Source organism: Tamandua tetradactyla, chromosome 4 (genome assembly GCF_023851605.1).
Source record: "Tamandua tetradactyla isolate mTamTet1 chromosome 4, mTamTet1.pri, whole genome shotgun sequence".
Classification (NCBI taxonomy): domain Eukaryota; kingdom Metazoa; phylum Chordata; class Mammalia; order Pilosa; family Myrmecophagidae; genus Tamandua; species Tamandua tetradactyla.
This window is the reverse complement of record NC_135330.1, coordinates 59,367,058-59,383,264: the sequence shown is the minus strand read 5'-3', so window position 1 is coordinate 59,383,264 and position 16,207 is coordinate 59,367,058. Positions and strand designations below refer to the sequence as shown.

The following is a 16,207-nucleotide window of genomic DNA, read 5'->3' as shown; positions in this document are numbered from 1 at the left end:
TTAACTGAAATTCTCCAAGTTCATTCAGTAATGTTAGTTCATATCAATGATACCATACAGTATTTGTCCTTTGGTTTCTGGCTAATCTCACTCAGCATAATTTCCTCAATGTCCATCCACGTCATTACATGCTTCATGACTTTATTCTGTCTTAAAGCTGCATAATATTCCATTGTATGTATATACCACAGCTTGTTTAGCCACTCGTATGTTGATGGACATTTGCGCTAACTCCATCTCTTGGCAATTGTAAATAATGCTGCTATAAACATTGGTATGCAAATGTCTGTGTCCTTCCCCTCATATCCTCTGAATAGGTACCTAGCAATGATATTGCTGGATCATACGGCAGTTCTATACTTAGCTTCCTGAGAACCGCCAAACTGCTTTCCACAGTGGTTGTACCATTTTACATTCCCACCAACAGTGGATAAGTGTACCACTTTCTCCACATCCTCTCCAGCACTTGGCATTTTCTGTTTTATTGATAATGGCCATTCTGGTGGGTGTGAGATGATTGTGGATTGTTTTTTGTTTGTTTCTTTGTTTGGTGCATGGTCTGGGAATCGAACCTGGGTCTCCCACATAGAAGGCGGGCATTCTGATCACTGAACTACCAGTGCACCCACTCATTGTGGTTTTGATTTGCATTTCCCTAATAGCCAGGGAAATTGAGCTTCTATCTTTTCATGTGCCTTTTAGCCATTTGTATTTCATCTTCTGAGAAGTGTCTGTTTATGTCTTTTGCCCATTTTGTAATTGGGTTGTCTGTCTTTTTTCTTGTTGAGTTGAACAATCTCTTTATATATTCTGGATACTAGACACTTATCAGATATATCATTTCCAAATATTGACTCCCATTTTGTAGGCTGTCATTTTACTTTCTTGACAAAGTTCTTTGATGCACAAAAGTGTTTAATTTTGAGAAGTTCCCATTTATCTATTTCTTTCTTCATTGCTTGTGCTTTGGGTGTAAGATCTAGGAAATCAGCTCCTATTATAAGATTTATAAGATAATTTCCCTACATTTTCTTCTGAAAGTTTTATGGTCATAGATCTAATGTTTAGGTCTCTGATCCATTTTGAGCTAATTTTTGTATAGGGTGTGAGATTTGGATCCTCTTTCATTCTTTTACATGTGGATATCCAGTTCTCCAGGCACCATTTATTGAAGAGACTGTTCTGTCCCAGGTGAATTGGCTTGACTGCCTTATCAAAGATCAATTGACCATAGATGAGAGGGTCTATATCTGAACACTATTTGATTCTGTTGGTCAGTGTATCTATGTTTATGCCAGTACCATGCTGTTTTGACCACTGTAGCTTCTCAATATGCCTTAAAGTCAGGTAGTGTGAGACCTCCAACTTCATTTTTCCTTCTCAGGATATTTTTAGCTATTCGGGACACCCCACCCTTCCAGATAAATTTGGTTATCGGTTTTTCTATTTCTGAAAAGTAAGGTTTTGGAATTTTAATTGGTATTGCATTCACTGCAGTAGACTTGACTAAACAAGCTGTGGTATATACATACATTGAAATATTATGCAACTTTAAGACAGAATAAAGTCATGAAGCATGTAACAACATGGATGGATGTTGAGGAAATTATGCTAAGCGAGATTAGCCAGAAACCAAAAGACAAATATCGTATGGTCTCACTGATATGAACTAACATTGCTGAATGGACTTGGAGAATTTCAGTTAAGAACAGATGCCATCAGGAGATAATAGGGTAGATATTGGGTAACTGGAGCAACAGGACTGATTGTAAAAATTCAGAAACAGATAACACAAATCTGTAAATCGATTTAGGTAGAATTGACATCTTAACTATATTTAGTCTTCCAATCCATGAACACAGTACACTCTTCCATTTATTTAGGTCTTCTGTGATTTCTTTTAGCAATTTCTTATAGTTTTCTTTGTATAGGTTTTTTGTATCCTTAGTTAAATTTATTCCTAAATATTTTATTCTTTTGGTTGCAATTGTAGATGGAATTTTTTTCTTGATTTTCCCCTCAGATTGCTCATTACTAGTGTATAGAAACACTACAGATTTTTGGGTGTTGACATTAACCTACCACTTTGCTGTATTCTAGTGGTTTTGCTGTGGGTTTTTCAGGGTTTTTGTCATATAGTATCATATCATCAGCAAACAGTGAGGTATACTTCTTTCTTCCCAAATTTGATGCCTTTTTAATTTCTTTTTCTTGTCTAATTTTTCTGGCTAGAGCTTCCAACACAATGTTGAATAACAGTGGTGAACAGTGGACATCCTTGTCTTTTTCCTGATCTCAGGGAGAAAGTTTTCAGTTTTTCCCCATTGAGGATGATGTTAGCTGTGGGTTTTTCATATATTCCCTTTATCCTGTTGAGGAAGTTCCCTTCTATTCCTATCCTTTGAAGTGTTTTTAACAAGAAAGGTTGTTGAATTTTCTCAGGTGCCTTTTCCGATCCATTGAGATGATCATATGGTTTTTCTGCTTTGATTTGTTGATATAATGTATTACACTAATTGATTTCCTATGTTGAACCATCCTTGCATACCTGGGATGAATCCTCCTTGGTCATGGTGTATAATTCTTTTACTGTGCTGCTGGATTCAATTTGCAAGAATTTTGTTGAAGGTTTCTGCATCTGTATTCATTAGAGAGATTGGTCTGTAATTTTCTTTTTTTGTAATATCTTTGTCTGGCTTTGGTACGAGGGTGATGTGATGTTGACTTCATAGAATGAGTTAGATAGCCTTCCCTCCTCTTCAATTTTTTTGAGCAGGATTGGTACTAATTCTTTCTTGAATGTTTGGTAGAGTCACAAGTGAAGCCATCTGGTCCTGGACTCTTTTGGAAGTGGAGCTTCTTAATGACTAATTCGATATCTTTACTTGTGATTGGTTTGTTGAAGTCGTCTGTTTCTTCTCGAGCCAATGTTGGTTGCCATGCCTTTCTAGAAAGTTGTCCATTTCATCTACATTGTCTAGTTTATTAGCTAAAGTTGTTCATAGTATCTTCTCATTACATCCTTTATTTCTGCAGGGTCAGTGATTATGTCTCCTCTTCCATTTTTTTAATTTTATTTATTTGCATCCTCTCTCTTCTTTTTGTCAACCTTGCTAAGGGTTCATCAGTCTTACTGATTTTCTCATAGAACCAACTTTTGATTTTGTTGACTTTTTCTATTTTCATGTTCTCAATTTCATTTATTTCTGCTCTAATCTTTGTTATTTCTTTCCTTTTGCTTGCTTTGGGATTAGTGTGCTGTTCTTTCTGTAGTTCTTCAAGTGAACAGTAAATTCCTCGATTTTTGCTCTTTCTTCTTTTTTGATAAAGGCATTTAGGGCAATAAATTTCCCTCTTAGCATTGCCTTTGCTGCATCCTATAAATTTGATGGGTTATGTTTTCATTTTCATTTGCTTCTAGATATTTACTGATTTCTCTTGTAATTTCTTCCTTGACCCAGTGGTTGTTTAAGAGTGTGTTGTTAAACATCCATATATTTCTGAATTTTCTTGCACTCTGCCTATTACTGATTTCCAACTTCATTCCTTTATGATCTGAGAAAGTGTTTTGTATGATTTCAGTCTTTTCAAGTTTATTGAGACTTGCTTTGTGACCCAGCATATGGACTGTCTTTGAGAATGATCCTTCAGCACTTGAGAAAAAGGTGTATCCTGCTGTTGTGCGGTGTAATGTTCTATAAATGTCTGTTAAGTCTAGTTCATTTATTGTATTTTTCAAATTATCTGTTTCTTTATTGATCCTCTGTCTGGATGAGAGAGGGGAATTGAAGTCTCCAATGATCATCGTAGATGTGTCTATTTCTCTTCTTAGTATTTTCAGTGTTGCCTCGTGTATTTTGGAGCACTCTGGCTCGGTGCATAAATATTTATGATTGTTATGTCTTCTTGTTGAATTGTTCCTTTTATTAATACATAGTGTCCTTCTTTGTCTCTTTTAATTGTTTTACTTTTGAAGTCTAATTTGTTGGAGATTAGTATAGCTACTCCTGCTCTTTTCTGATTGTTGTTTGCATGAAATATCTTTTCCCAACCTTTCACTTTCAACCTGTTTATCTTTAGGTCTAAAATATGTCTCCTGTAGATAGGATATAGATGGGTCCTGTTTTTTTTAATCCGTTCTGCCAATTTGTGTCTTTTGATTGGGGAGTTTAATCCATTTACGTTTAGTGTTTTTATTGTAACGGCGGTACTTTCTTCTACCGTTTTGGATTTTGGATTTTACATGTCATATCTAATTTTTCTTCTTTTTAGGTTTACTGATAGTCTTCATTTCTACACTCTTCTCCACACCTCTCTCTCTCCTGTCTTTTCCTATCTGTCTCTAGTGCTCCTTTAGTATTTCTTGCAGAGCCAGGCTTGGTCACAAATTCTTTCAGTGATTTTTTTTGTCTGAAAATGTTTTAATTTCCCCCTCATTTTTGAAGGACAGTTTTGCTGAATATAGAATTCTCGGTTGGCAGTTTTTCTCTTTTAGTATTTTAAATATATCATACCACTGTCTTCTTGCCTCCATGATTTCTGCTGAGAAATCTACATGTAGTCTTATTGAGCTTCCCTTTTATGTGATGGATTGCCTTTCTCTTGCTGTGTTCAAAATTCTCTCTTTCTCTTTGACATCTGACATTCTGGTTAGTAAGTTTGACATCAGTTTTGGATCTGTTCTGTTTGGGGTACGCTGCATTTCTTGGCTCTGTAACTTTAAGTCTTTCGTGAGAGTTGGGAAATTTTCAGTGATAATTTCCTCCATTAGTTTTTCTCTTCCTTTTCCCTTCTCTTCTCCTGGGACACCCACAACATGTATATTCATGCGCTTCATGTTGTCATTCAATTCTCTGAGACCCTACTCATGTTTTTCCATTCTTTTCCCTATATTTTCTTTTGGTTGTTGAATTTCAGATGTCCCATCCTCCAGTTCACTAATCCTATCTTCTGCCTCTTGAAATCTAGCATTGTAGATTTCCATTGTTTTTTTTTTTTTTATCTCTTCTGCTGAGTCTTTCATTCCCATAAGTTCTTTGACTTGTTTTTTCAGACTTTTGATTTCTTCTTTTTGTTTGTCCCTTGCCTTCTTTATATCTTCCCTCAGTTCATTGATTTGATTTTTGATGAGATTTTCCATATCTATTTGAACATCCTAAATTAATTGTTTCAACTTCTGTATCTCATTTGAATTGTTGGTTTATTCCTTTTACTGGGCCATATCTTCAATTTTCCTAGTATGATTCATTATTTTTTGCTGGTATCTAGACATGTAATTTCCTTAATTAGTTTATTCTGGAGATTGTTTTTACTTTTTTACCTAGGATTTTCTTGCTAGATACTTTGTGTCTATCTGTTCTTTGACATTCAGTTCAGCTTATTCTTAACCTCTAGCATAGGTTTTCTTTGACATAACAGAATTTTTCAGTTCTTGTTTCTTGCCATGCTGTGTAGTGCCTTTTTCCCCCCTTAGGAAAGTCTACTTAGGTATTGTAGACCCCAGTCAGATTTTCCAAGACTAGACTGGCCTCCTGTCAGGAGGAAAGAGTCACTTGCATCAGTTTTCCCTGAGGTTGAGACCCAGCAGGTTGAAAGGCTTTCCTCTAGACTCTGTATTTTTCCTGTCCTGCCCAGTGTGTGGCACTTGTCTGCCTGCGGGTCTGCCAGCATAAAGTGATGTGGTACCTTTAACTTCAGCAGACTCTCCCTGCTGAGGCATGGTGGAGACAAAGGAGAGGTTGTAGTCTAGCTTAAATTCCTTCAATTTTCCAGACCTTGGGGTCTGAATTCCTTGAGGGAGGGATTCCACCTGAACTGCACCCCCCCACCTTCCTGGGGAAGGCACAGTCTCCAGGGAATTACTTCCTTTCATCTGACCACCCTCTGTGTCTCTCAGACAAGCTTAATTTCGCCCTTGCCTGGGGCAGTTGGAGCCTGAGAAGCCTTGCAGTTGTATGCAAAGAGCAGTAAAGCCATAGAAACACAACCACAAAAAAGAAAAGAAAAAATCTTTTTCAGATCAGGACCCTACCCCCAATCCCACCCCCACCCCATCCCACCCTCCATTCCTCAGGTTTGCCAATCAAGAGCTAAATTGGTATGTTGCTCTATATATCTCCAGGTCCTAGTGCCCTCGCCTTTCCTTCAAGGCCCTGACCTTTTCAAGTGTTTGTGCTGTCCAGTCTGAAAAAAACTCTATTTTTTTTTTGGGGGGGGGGGGGGTTGGGGGTGGGGCAGTGGGTTCTTTTTCTGTCAGTCCTGCCCCCTCTACCCCGGGGCAAAAACCATCAACCTCAGCTTTTCCTCCAGGTTCAGCTGAGCTGTGGGTCTATTTTTGGTAGTCAGAATTTGTTAATTAATTCCACAATTGGAGATTGGTTGAGCTTAGCCCCTTGGTGTTAGTAAAGTCTCTTTCCTTTCCCCTCTGAGAAGCAGCCTATCAGGGAGGAGCGCCAGCCTCCATGACTTGGGGGACTCAGAGTTCTGGGTGGGATCACAGTGGTCCAGCCTGACCAGACTGGTGTATGTTGTGTCACTGATGTGGCCCCAAAGTTGTTCTGTACTGTTCCTGGCTATTTACTAGCTTCTGTGGCAGACGAACTAAATTCCACAGCTCACTAAGCCACCATCTTGGACCAACCTCTATATGGGTGTTTTTAATACTATTATTTCAACTTCTCTGATTTTTTGAAATTTTTCATAATAAAAAGTTGAGGGATGGAGGGCTTGCCTTCCAAAGGCTGTCTTCAATAATAGCAGCATTATTTTTTTTACATCAGTGACCAGGAAACTGTTCATAATGTATTAAGCAGTATTATATTGAAATCCTATCCACTGTCCCATACTTTCATAGGTACCCATTTGAACCCCCTAAGATCCGATTTCTGACTCCAATCTATCATCCAAACATTGATTCTGCTGGAAGGATTTGTCTAGATGTTCTCAAATTACCACCAAAAGTGAGTGGTGGGTAAGGGGTTGACTCTGATTTCCTCTTCCATAAAACCTGAATTAGAGTGTCACATTCTTAGTCATATAATAACAGCTACCCATCTGTCTGTATATAGGGTGCCTGGAGACCATCCCTCAACATTGCAACTGTGTTGACTTCTATTCAGCTGCTCATGTCAGAACCCAACCCTGATGATCCTCTCATGGCTGACATAGTAAGTATCCCATTTCTTCTGCAGCATGTTTCCTAATTTCTCTATTTCCTAGCTCTCCTTGTATGGGGATAGCTGGTGCTTAAACCATTGTGTATCAGTTTTTTCTCCACTGATTTATTCCTTTGATTTCATCTCAGTCTTCAGAATTTAAATATAATAAGCCAGTCTTCCTCAAGAATGCCAAGCAGTGGACAGAGAAGCATGCAAGGCAGAAACAGAAGGTATGATGTGTGTATAGCTCTGATTTTGCTATTATTGTTAGTCTATTAAGAATATATGTACAAGTAATATTCATCAAATTTACCAGCTTTATACTATAATCTAAAACAGTTAGTTGATCCTTTTTACTATTGAAACCTTCTAATTCAACAAAATAGCCTAGTAGCTCATCAACAGATTTTTTTCTAGCAATTATATATTGACAACACTAGAGGGCAGACAGCATTTGGTTGATTTTTTTAAATACTTCTTTGGGGGGGATAGGGGGAAGTGAATCAAAGTTTTCTTTTTAACACCAAGAAGGGAACTTTATTAGCAAGAATGGCAGAAAGTGGGCTGTGGGATGGGGGAAGAAAATTTATATTTCTTATGAGCCATTGATGGATGGAGAAAAACCTTTACCAATTTAAGTTAGTAGTGTTTACTTATTTAACAAAATACAAATTGCAGGGACATGGAGATTAGTACATCCTGATTCTTGCTGAATAGCAATATCCTTCAGATTTTATTAAGTTAAATTTGTTTTACTTGCAAAAAGAAATTCTTTTAATTGTGAAATATAGCATATATACAAAAAACAACAACAAATTTCCATGTTAATTTTAACAAGTAATTATAGAGCAGATTTTAAAATTTGGTATGGGTTACAGTTCCACAGTTTTTTGGTTTTTCTTCTAGCTGCTGCTCCAAGACACTGGAGACTAACAGAAATATCAATATAATGATTCAGCAGTCATACTCATTTGTTAAATCCTATCTTCTCTATTAAACTCCTCCTTCTCTTTAAATAGCATATATACGTAAAAGCAAAAAATTTCAAAGTACATCACAATAATTAGTTAAATTATTATACAATGGGTTACAATTCCACAATTTTAGGTTTTTATTTCTAGCTTCTCTAAGGTACTGGAGGCCAACAGAAATTTCAGTATAATAATTCAGCATTTAGACTCATTTGTTAAACCCGACCTTCTCTGTACAACTCTACCATTACCTTTGATCTTTCTTCCAGTTTTTAGGAGTATTTGGGCTATGCCCATACTAACTTTTTCATGTTGGATGGAGCTGTCGATAATATGGAATAGGAGGGTGGTACTAGTTGATGGTCTGGAAGGGCTGACCTTCTGCATTTCAGGACTTATCTGGTCCAGGAACCCATTTGGAAGTTGTAGGTTTTGGAGAGTTACCCTAGGGCATGGAACCTTTGTAGAATCTTATATAATGTCCTAGGTATTCTTTATCATTGGCAAGAATGGTTTTGGTTGGGATTTGGCAAGTTATGATAGGTAGCAGTGTCTAACTGAAGCATGCCTAAGAGTGATCTCCAGCGTAGCCTCTCAGCTCTATTTGAACTCTCTCAGCTACTAATACCTTATTTGTTACACTTCTTTTCCCACTTTTGGTCGGGATGGCATTATTGATCCCATGGTGCCAGGGCCAGGCTCATCCTTGAGGGTCATCTTCCAAGCTGCCAGGGAGACTTTCATCCCTGGTTGTCATCTCCCACATAGGAGGTCAATGGTTTGTGAAAAGAAATTAAAAAAAAAATTAAAACATATAAAAGATTGAGGAATATGCTTTTGGAGGGAATATCAAATACAAGAGGCAACAAAGAAGTAATTGGAAGGAATGTCGCAGAGCTTCATTTCTCCTTTCTGGCATTTGTGTGAACTTTGTTGTATTCTCCCATCTTCTCTTTCTTAGGCTGATGAGGAAGAGATGCCTCATAATCTACCAGAGGCCCCTGACTCAGGAGTATACAACACAGCACAGAAAAAGAAAGCCGGGTATCTGGGAGGAGTAGAAAAAAAATTTCGTCCTGATATTTAGGGGGTTTGTTCTGGTCCATCTTAGTTAATATATTTTCATTGTTTACTGAGGTGGTCTAATTTGCCTCCTTTCTTGAATGTTTCTTTGTATTTGATTACATAATTTTGTGTCCTATAAAACAGACCCCATATATTTATGAATTCTTCACTGCAATGATTCTCTGAGTTTAGTTTGTTTTATTTATCTTGTACATACATATTTTAAAACCTTTAACCTGAAAAATAAATAGTCATGTAATGGTGACTATGTGTTTATCCTGAAATGTGTGTCTGGGAATGAACTGGCCAGAAAGCTATATAATCAGAATGTTAAAATATTTGGAATTGTTGTCCTTTATTTTGCTGACTTACCACCATCATTCAGGAGATGAATGTTTGACATAAATGTGAAATTGCTGCTAGAAACAGTTCAGTTACCACTAGGCTTTCAGGGAGTCTGGGTTTGGGGAGAATTTTAACAGAACATGTGAATAAAGGTAATGTGCCCTTTTTAAAATTTTAAAAATTTTTTTACAGCTTTCACTTTTTGTGATTTACATGGCTAACCACAATTGCTGTAATATAACTTGCGTTCATTCAACAAATATTTATTGAGGACCTACTGTGTGCCAAGTGTTGTGCTGTTGTTTTAGAATATAATGTTGAATAAAATCAGACCTGGGATTAAATAATCATACAAATTTAAAATAGGGATTGTTACAATCCCTTTCCCCCTAGCTTCATTTCATACCAGGTACTACTCTTCACAATAAGTACTTGAATTCCCTACATGTGATTTTCTGCTACACTTATCTTTATTATACTATTTGAATGTGAGAGGTAACAGATTTGAGCAGAAATCAGTTGAAGTGGGAAGAGGTTACCCATGCTGAATGAAAGACTTTTTGAGAAATGTAGATATTAGAGCTGCCTACACAGAGAAACAGACTGTAATGTCCCTGTTCATATCCTAGTGAAGCACTGATGATTTTAGATCAAGGCTAGGTACTGTGCACCTAGAATATATCTCTGAGTATCCAAGTTTCATTCATCAGCCTGTGAATTACTTTGTACCCTTTGCTCAGCAGCAGCCGGTCATATAGCATGTATGCTGTTTAACTCATACAAAGAAGATATTATATCAATCACTATCGACAAGTGATGGCGTAAATTGAAAAAAATTTTCCTTTGTATTCCCCTATTTATAAATGTCCAACTTCTACAGAATTCTTGAACTCACTTTTCAAAATCAGTTATTGTTCTCTTTAAAGCCCAGGAGTCAATTTAATTACAGGCTTATCTTCTGTACTCATGCATACATAAGTAAGATTTGGGGTTCCTAGATACTATCAGTATATCAATTAGGATATTTTCAGTGTGAGTCAAATCCAGCTCACAGTGATGATAGAAAGGAGTTTGAGCCTTACTAGATGGAAAGTTCAAGGATAGGGCACCATCTGGGCTGATCAAGATCTTGGTTTCTTGCCACCTGCCATCCATAGTACGTGCTTTCTCTTAGGCTGTTCATTCCTTAAGCTTACCCTCCTAAGTTGACTACTGGTGGCAGTCAGAATTATATACTTTTTTCATGTCCAGAGGGCTCTGCTTCCCATGGAACGAATGTCCCTGTGAAGGGACCAAGCATAAAACCAGTCACTGTGGCCAGGGAGTGCCATGTACTGATTAGTCTGAGTGGAGCTCAGATGTGAAATGAAAGAAAGATTTAGGGAATAGTTGTAGGAAAGGAGCATCTCAGTTTCTGCTTCTATAGGACAAAACCCCCTACCCATCTAGTCCATCACCAAATCTAGTCAACTCTACCAGCCACTTCTCCCCTCCTCCACCTCTAGCACACTAGTTCAAACTGCCATCATCTCTTACCGGTACTTTAGTCACAGCCTTCTACTCGCCTCCACCTTTGACCCTGTAGCCCATGTTCCTTACAGCACCAAGAGTAATCTTTCTGGCAATGTAAACCAGATTTTGTTCCCCTCCTTAAAATACACATCGCTTCCAGTTGCTATTAGAATAAAAGCCAGTCTTTGCTGCTCATAAGACCCTGGATGATCTTGGCTCCTGCTTGCTTTATGTGTCCATTCGCATTGCATATTCTATTCCCCTTATACACTGCACACTAGACATACTGGCCTACTTTCAATCTCGAACATATCAAGTTTATTCCTACTTCAGGGCTTTCACATTAGCTGTTTGCTTTACCTTCTACATTCTCCGTAACGGTTTCTCAATTTGGTCTCAGCTTAAGTGTAGCTATCCCAGAAAGTCCTTCTTGTCCATCACATCTAAAGTAGCACCCAGCCCCAGTCACTCTGGTCCATAGCATATTACTCTGATTACTTTTTTCATGGAACTTCTGAAAATGTGTCCATTTGTTTGTGTATATTATCTGACTCCAGGTGCTGGGAAATGGTGGCTACAAGATACTTTGTTCTCCAATCTCAAGAAATAGCAGAGCTGAAAGTCACTAAAAGCCATCTATTCATCTCCCTGTTTTAATCAGTTCAGAGAACTTGGGCTAGAGAACAGAAATGGTGTGCCTGAGTTTTAGAAGAGACCAGGTTTCCACTCCCATCCTAGGAAGGAAGGGTGGGAAAAGGGTTAAACGCATGGGCTCTGGGGTCAAGGAGACTAGTTCCAGCCCTAGCAGCACTAGCATACCAACTTTGAGACTGCACACTACTCGATTCTTCTATGCTTTGGGTTTCTCCTCTGTGACATGGGGGTAATGATAGTACCTAACATTGAGTGAGATTGAGGCCTGGCACAGTGCTAACCTTTACTGAGCACTAATCAGGAAACTTTTGGACAGAGACAGCAGTCCAACCACAGGTGGACCCCAAAGAGCTGTTTCTGCCACTGCCTACTTGCCAGTCTGCTCTGTTATTAGGACGAGCAAACTGAGAGAAGTTTCTCAACTCCAAACCCCTAATTAAGGAAGAGAGATGACATCCATGACTGATCATATAAACATTTCAGATTCCACACTCTCCTCTCCTGCTGCCCCCAATCCCCCACTCCACCTCTCCCAAAAACTATCTAAATAAGAACAGATTTTACCACCCACCTTGTGGGCAGTCTCTGAGCTAAAGCTGGGGACTAGCTATTTATCCTTCGGCTGCTGAGGGAATTCAATACATACAAATAAAGCTCCTTTTCCAGTTCAAATGTGTATTTTTCCATCAGCATGTGGCTCCTCCCCTGCCCAGGTTGTCTTGTTTAGGTTGAGGCAGCCTGAGGGAGGGATAGTCAGGGATGGGGTGTAGGGCTATAATTTCAGAACCTGCTTCCCAGGATGGCTGGCAGCAGGGCAGCTTGGAGTCCTGAACTGCAGAGGGCTGCCAGAGCCCCAGCTGAAGCCTGGAAGAGGCTGGAGCAATGAACCAGACATGCTCTGCACAGAAACAACACATCCCACTGCTTTCTCCTTGTTTCTTGGCAAGTTGCCTCTACCTCCTGCCGTGGCCCCCAGAGAGTGTCTGTCCCTCTCTTCAATTCTCAGTTTATATCAGGGATGACAGGTTATCCCAAGTGTGTCCCTCATCCCACTCTACTCTCTTCCCCACTCTAGGGTTTCTCCCCTTCATTTGCTTGTTTCCTCTGCTCACCTTTTCTCTCTCACCTACATCCCATACTGGATCACATACAAATCATTTGACCAGGACCCTGCAACTCTGAGCTTCAAGATGGTATATGCGGGCGGGCCGCGGTGGCTCAGCGGGCAAGAGTGCTTGCCTGCTATGCCGGAGGACCCCGGTTCGATTCCCGGCCCCAGCCCATGTAAAAAACAAACAAACAGGGGCGGGCCGCGGTGGCTCAGCGGGCAAGAGTGCTTGCCTGCTATGCCGGAGGACCCCGGTTCGATTCCCGGCCCCAGCCCATGTAAGAAACAAACAAACAAACAAAATATAATAAAAACAAGAAAATGTTTAAAGATGTCTCCCTTTCTTCCTCCCTTCCTTCCTTCCTTCTCTCTGTCTTTCCTTCCCTTCCTCCCTTAAAAAAAAAAAAAGATGGTATATGCTCTGAGGCTTCCTTCCCTCCACCCATCAGAGATAACTTCTTCTATGGGTTGAATCCTTAGTCTCTAGGTTCTTTCTAGTTATGTTTGAAGAACCACTAGAGCAAGGGCCAAGTAGAGGAGTGGTGCCCTCTGGGGAGACCATCCTGCTTTTCTTCCCCTGGCTCACCACTCACCTCTGAATGTGACCTTCATCCGTTTCGGTGGTGAAGTGAGGTTGGTTTCAGTTACCTTCTCACCTTCCCTTTTGGTTCTTCCCCCTCCTCCAGCATTCTCTTGGGCCTCCCTCCCAGACCTGTCATCCCCTCCTGATAGCCTATTTTGACAATGTTCTATACTCCTTCCTTCTCATCATAATTCCCATTCAATAACTGCTTTTCTTCTTCCATCCCAACAGTTGATAAGAGATAGTGGATTTACTCATGGGTCATGGATCAGGGGTGATGCAGAGAAAGTGTTGTTAAACAAGTAACAGATATGTAACAATCTTGCTTGAGCAAACAAATTATCGGCTCACAAACTGAGAAGTCCAAATGTACCTTCAAGCAGAGCTAAGTACAAATGTTCAAATAATGTCATCAGAATTCATTTCTCTCCAAGTGGCAAGATAGTCACCAGCAACTCTACATCCTACTAGTCCAGCAATTCCACTGGAAAGAAGACTCCTTTCCTATCAGTTCCACCTAAATTCTAGGATTGGTCTCATCAGAAGAACTTGAAATATGAACCCATCCTTGGACTAATCACTGTAGCCAAGGAGTAGAATAAGCTGATAAGGTCTGGGTCACATAGCCACGCTGGAACCTCAAGTGAAGTCAACCCCTCCTGAACCACATGCACTTAGAAAGCAGTGGGGGTATTTGCTTGAGAGAAAGTCACATTGATGTTTCCAGTAGAATATCAAGTGGGTGCTGGCCAGATGCCCTAGGCAAAGGGCTATGTCTAATCTGAAGGAATAAGTAACTACAATAGGGAATTTCAACAACTGAGGTAGCCAGGGATAGAGAATTTGGTAGCCTTTAAATATTACCATATAAATACCTGCTGTTCTAGTTTGCTAGCTGCCGGAATGCAATATACCAGAAACGGAATGGCTTTTAACAAGGGGAATTTAATGAGTTGCTAGTTTACAGTTCTAAGGCCGAGAATTAAAACAAGTCTGTAGAAAAGTCCAATCAAAGGCATCCAGGGAAAGATACCTTGGTTCAAGAAGGCCAATGAAGTTCAGGGTTTCTCTCTCAAGTGAGAAGGCACATGGCGAACACAGTCAGGGCTTCTGTCTCAGCTGGAAGGGCACATGGCGAACACGGCGTCATCTGCTATTCTCTCCTGGCTTCCTATTTCATGAAGCTCCCCGGGAGGTGTCTTCCTTCTTCATCTCCAAAGGTCACTGGCTGGTGGACTCTGCTTTGTAGTGTTGCTCTCTCTGAATCTCTCTGAATCTCTCATTCTCCAAAATGTTTCCTCTTTTATAGGACTTCAGAAACTAATCAAGACCCACTCAAATGAGTGGAGACATGTCATCCCCTAATCCAGTTTAACAACCATTCTTAACTAAATCTCATCAACCAGGGAGATGATCTCATTACAGTTTCAAATATACAGTATTGAATAAGGATTATTCTACCTTTTAGAAATGGGATTTATATCAAAACATGGCTTTTCTTAGGGGGCATACTTCCTTTCAAACCAGCACACCTGCCTACCCTGCTTTCTTAGAAACAAAGAACATGCCCAAAGGGCGTGACATAGGTCTGGTGAATGGAGGGTAGCTCAGAGTGGCGGTTCTCAGAGATGTAAATGGTTCAGTTCAGACAAGAAGTTGTCTGTTGCTCTGCATTATTTGCACTTCCTGGCCAGATGAAATCTTTGGGATGGGAAACAGAATCTTCATGGATATGTTAGTTTCTTCATTCTTTTTTCTTTTTTATTTCAATAGAAATTAATTGAGCACCTTCTCTGTGTTAGGCTCTGTGAAAGGATTGAGGATGTAACAGTGAATGAGACAAATATTGTCCCTGCTCTTGTGGAACTTCTCTGCCATGCCCATTCCCCTTTCTGAGAGAAGGAGCCCTGCCCACAGGACACACTGAATGGGGAAATCCTGAACAGCTGTGTTTTGTGCAATATGACGCTGCACAAACATCCATTCACTCACTACAATTTAGTGGGCCAGGGGAAGTACCTAGCCTAAGAGCCTTAAGAGTATTTCTCTCAAGCAAATACTAATTAGTAAGAGTACCCATTACTAGGGTTGACCTATGGCTTGATTTAGTGTAGAGAAAGGAACTTTGATAGTCAGATTCTCTCTCAATCTCTCAGAACATTGCCTGGGAGATGCTAAAAGAAAACAAGACAGTTAACCCAGGAACTTAAGCTGAAAGGATGCATAGAGGAGCCTTGAGAACAGGGGTCACAATGAGGCACATGTAAGCAGAAGTTATGAATAAACAGACCATGCATCAGAAGAAGCAATAAGGTAAAGAAAAAATAGAATACTTAGAATACTCTTGACTGAGCAGTTTTGCTTCTGGGATTTTATGCTACAGATATACTTATGTATGTGCAAAGTTACATACATAACGATTTCGTATTGCAGAATTGCTTATAAGAACAAAGATGAAGCAACCCAAATGCCCACCAGAAGGGAAATGGTGAAATAAAATTATGATACTTTTATAGGATGGGATAAAGCTGCTGTTTAAAAAAAATGAGAAATCTCTCTTTACCGATATGGAAAGATCTTTGAGCTATATTAGTAGGTGAAAAAAACAGAAGGCATAATTGAAGTATGCTCCTTTTAGGGTAAAAAAGGGAAAATAAGACTATATATGCATTTGCTTGTCTATGCATAAAGAAAATCTGGAAGGATATATTTGAAACTATTAGCAGTAGTAACCAGTAAGGGTTTGGAAGTGGGCAAATAGGGACAGGTAGGGGAGGGAGACTCTAAAATGTAGGTATATATTTGAACCATG

At 39.5% G+C, this 16,207-nt stretch overlaps 1 protein-coding gene across 2 annotated transcripts in view; it reads left to right on the top strand.

Annotated features, from left to right (window-relative positions):
• Positions 1-9,811, top strand: part of UBE2T (ubiquitin conjugating enzyme E2 T) — a 43,604-nt gene extending 33,793 nt beyond the window's left edge. For both annotated transcript variants that reach the window (XM_077157409.1, XM_077157408.1), the window contains exons 4-7: positions 6,854-6,959; positions 7,068-7,166; positions 7,304-7,387; positions 9,090-9,811. In XM_077157409.1, coding sequence (XP_077013524.1) covers positions 6,854-6,959; positions 7,068-7,166; positions 7,304-7,387; positions 9,090-9,215 — 415 coding nt within the window. In that variant the 3' untranslated portion in view covers positions 9,216-9,811. The remainder of the gene's footprint in view (positions 1-6,853; positions 6,960-7,067; positions 7,167-7,303; positions 7,388-9,089) is intronic.
• Positions 9,812-16,207: the final 6,396 nt, after the last annotated feature.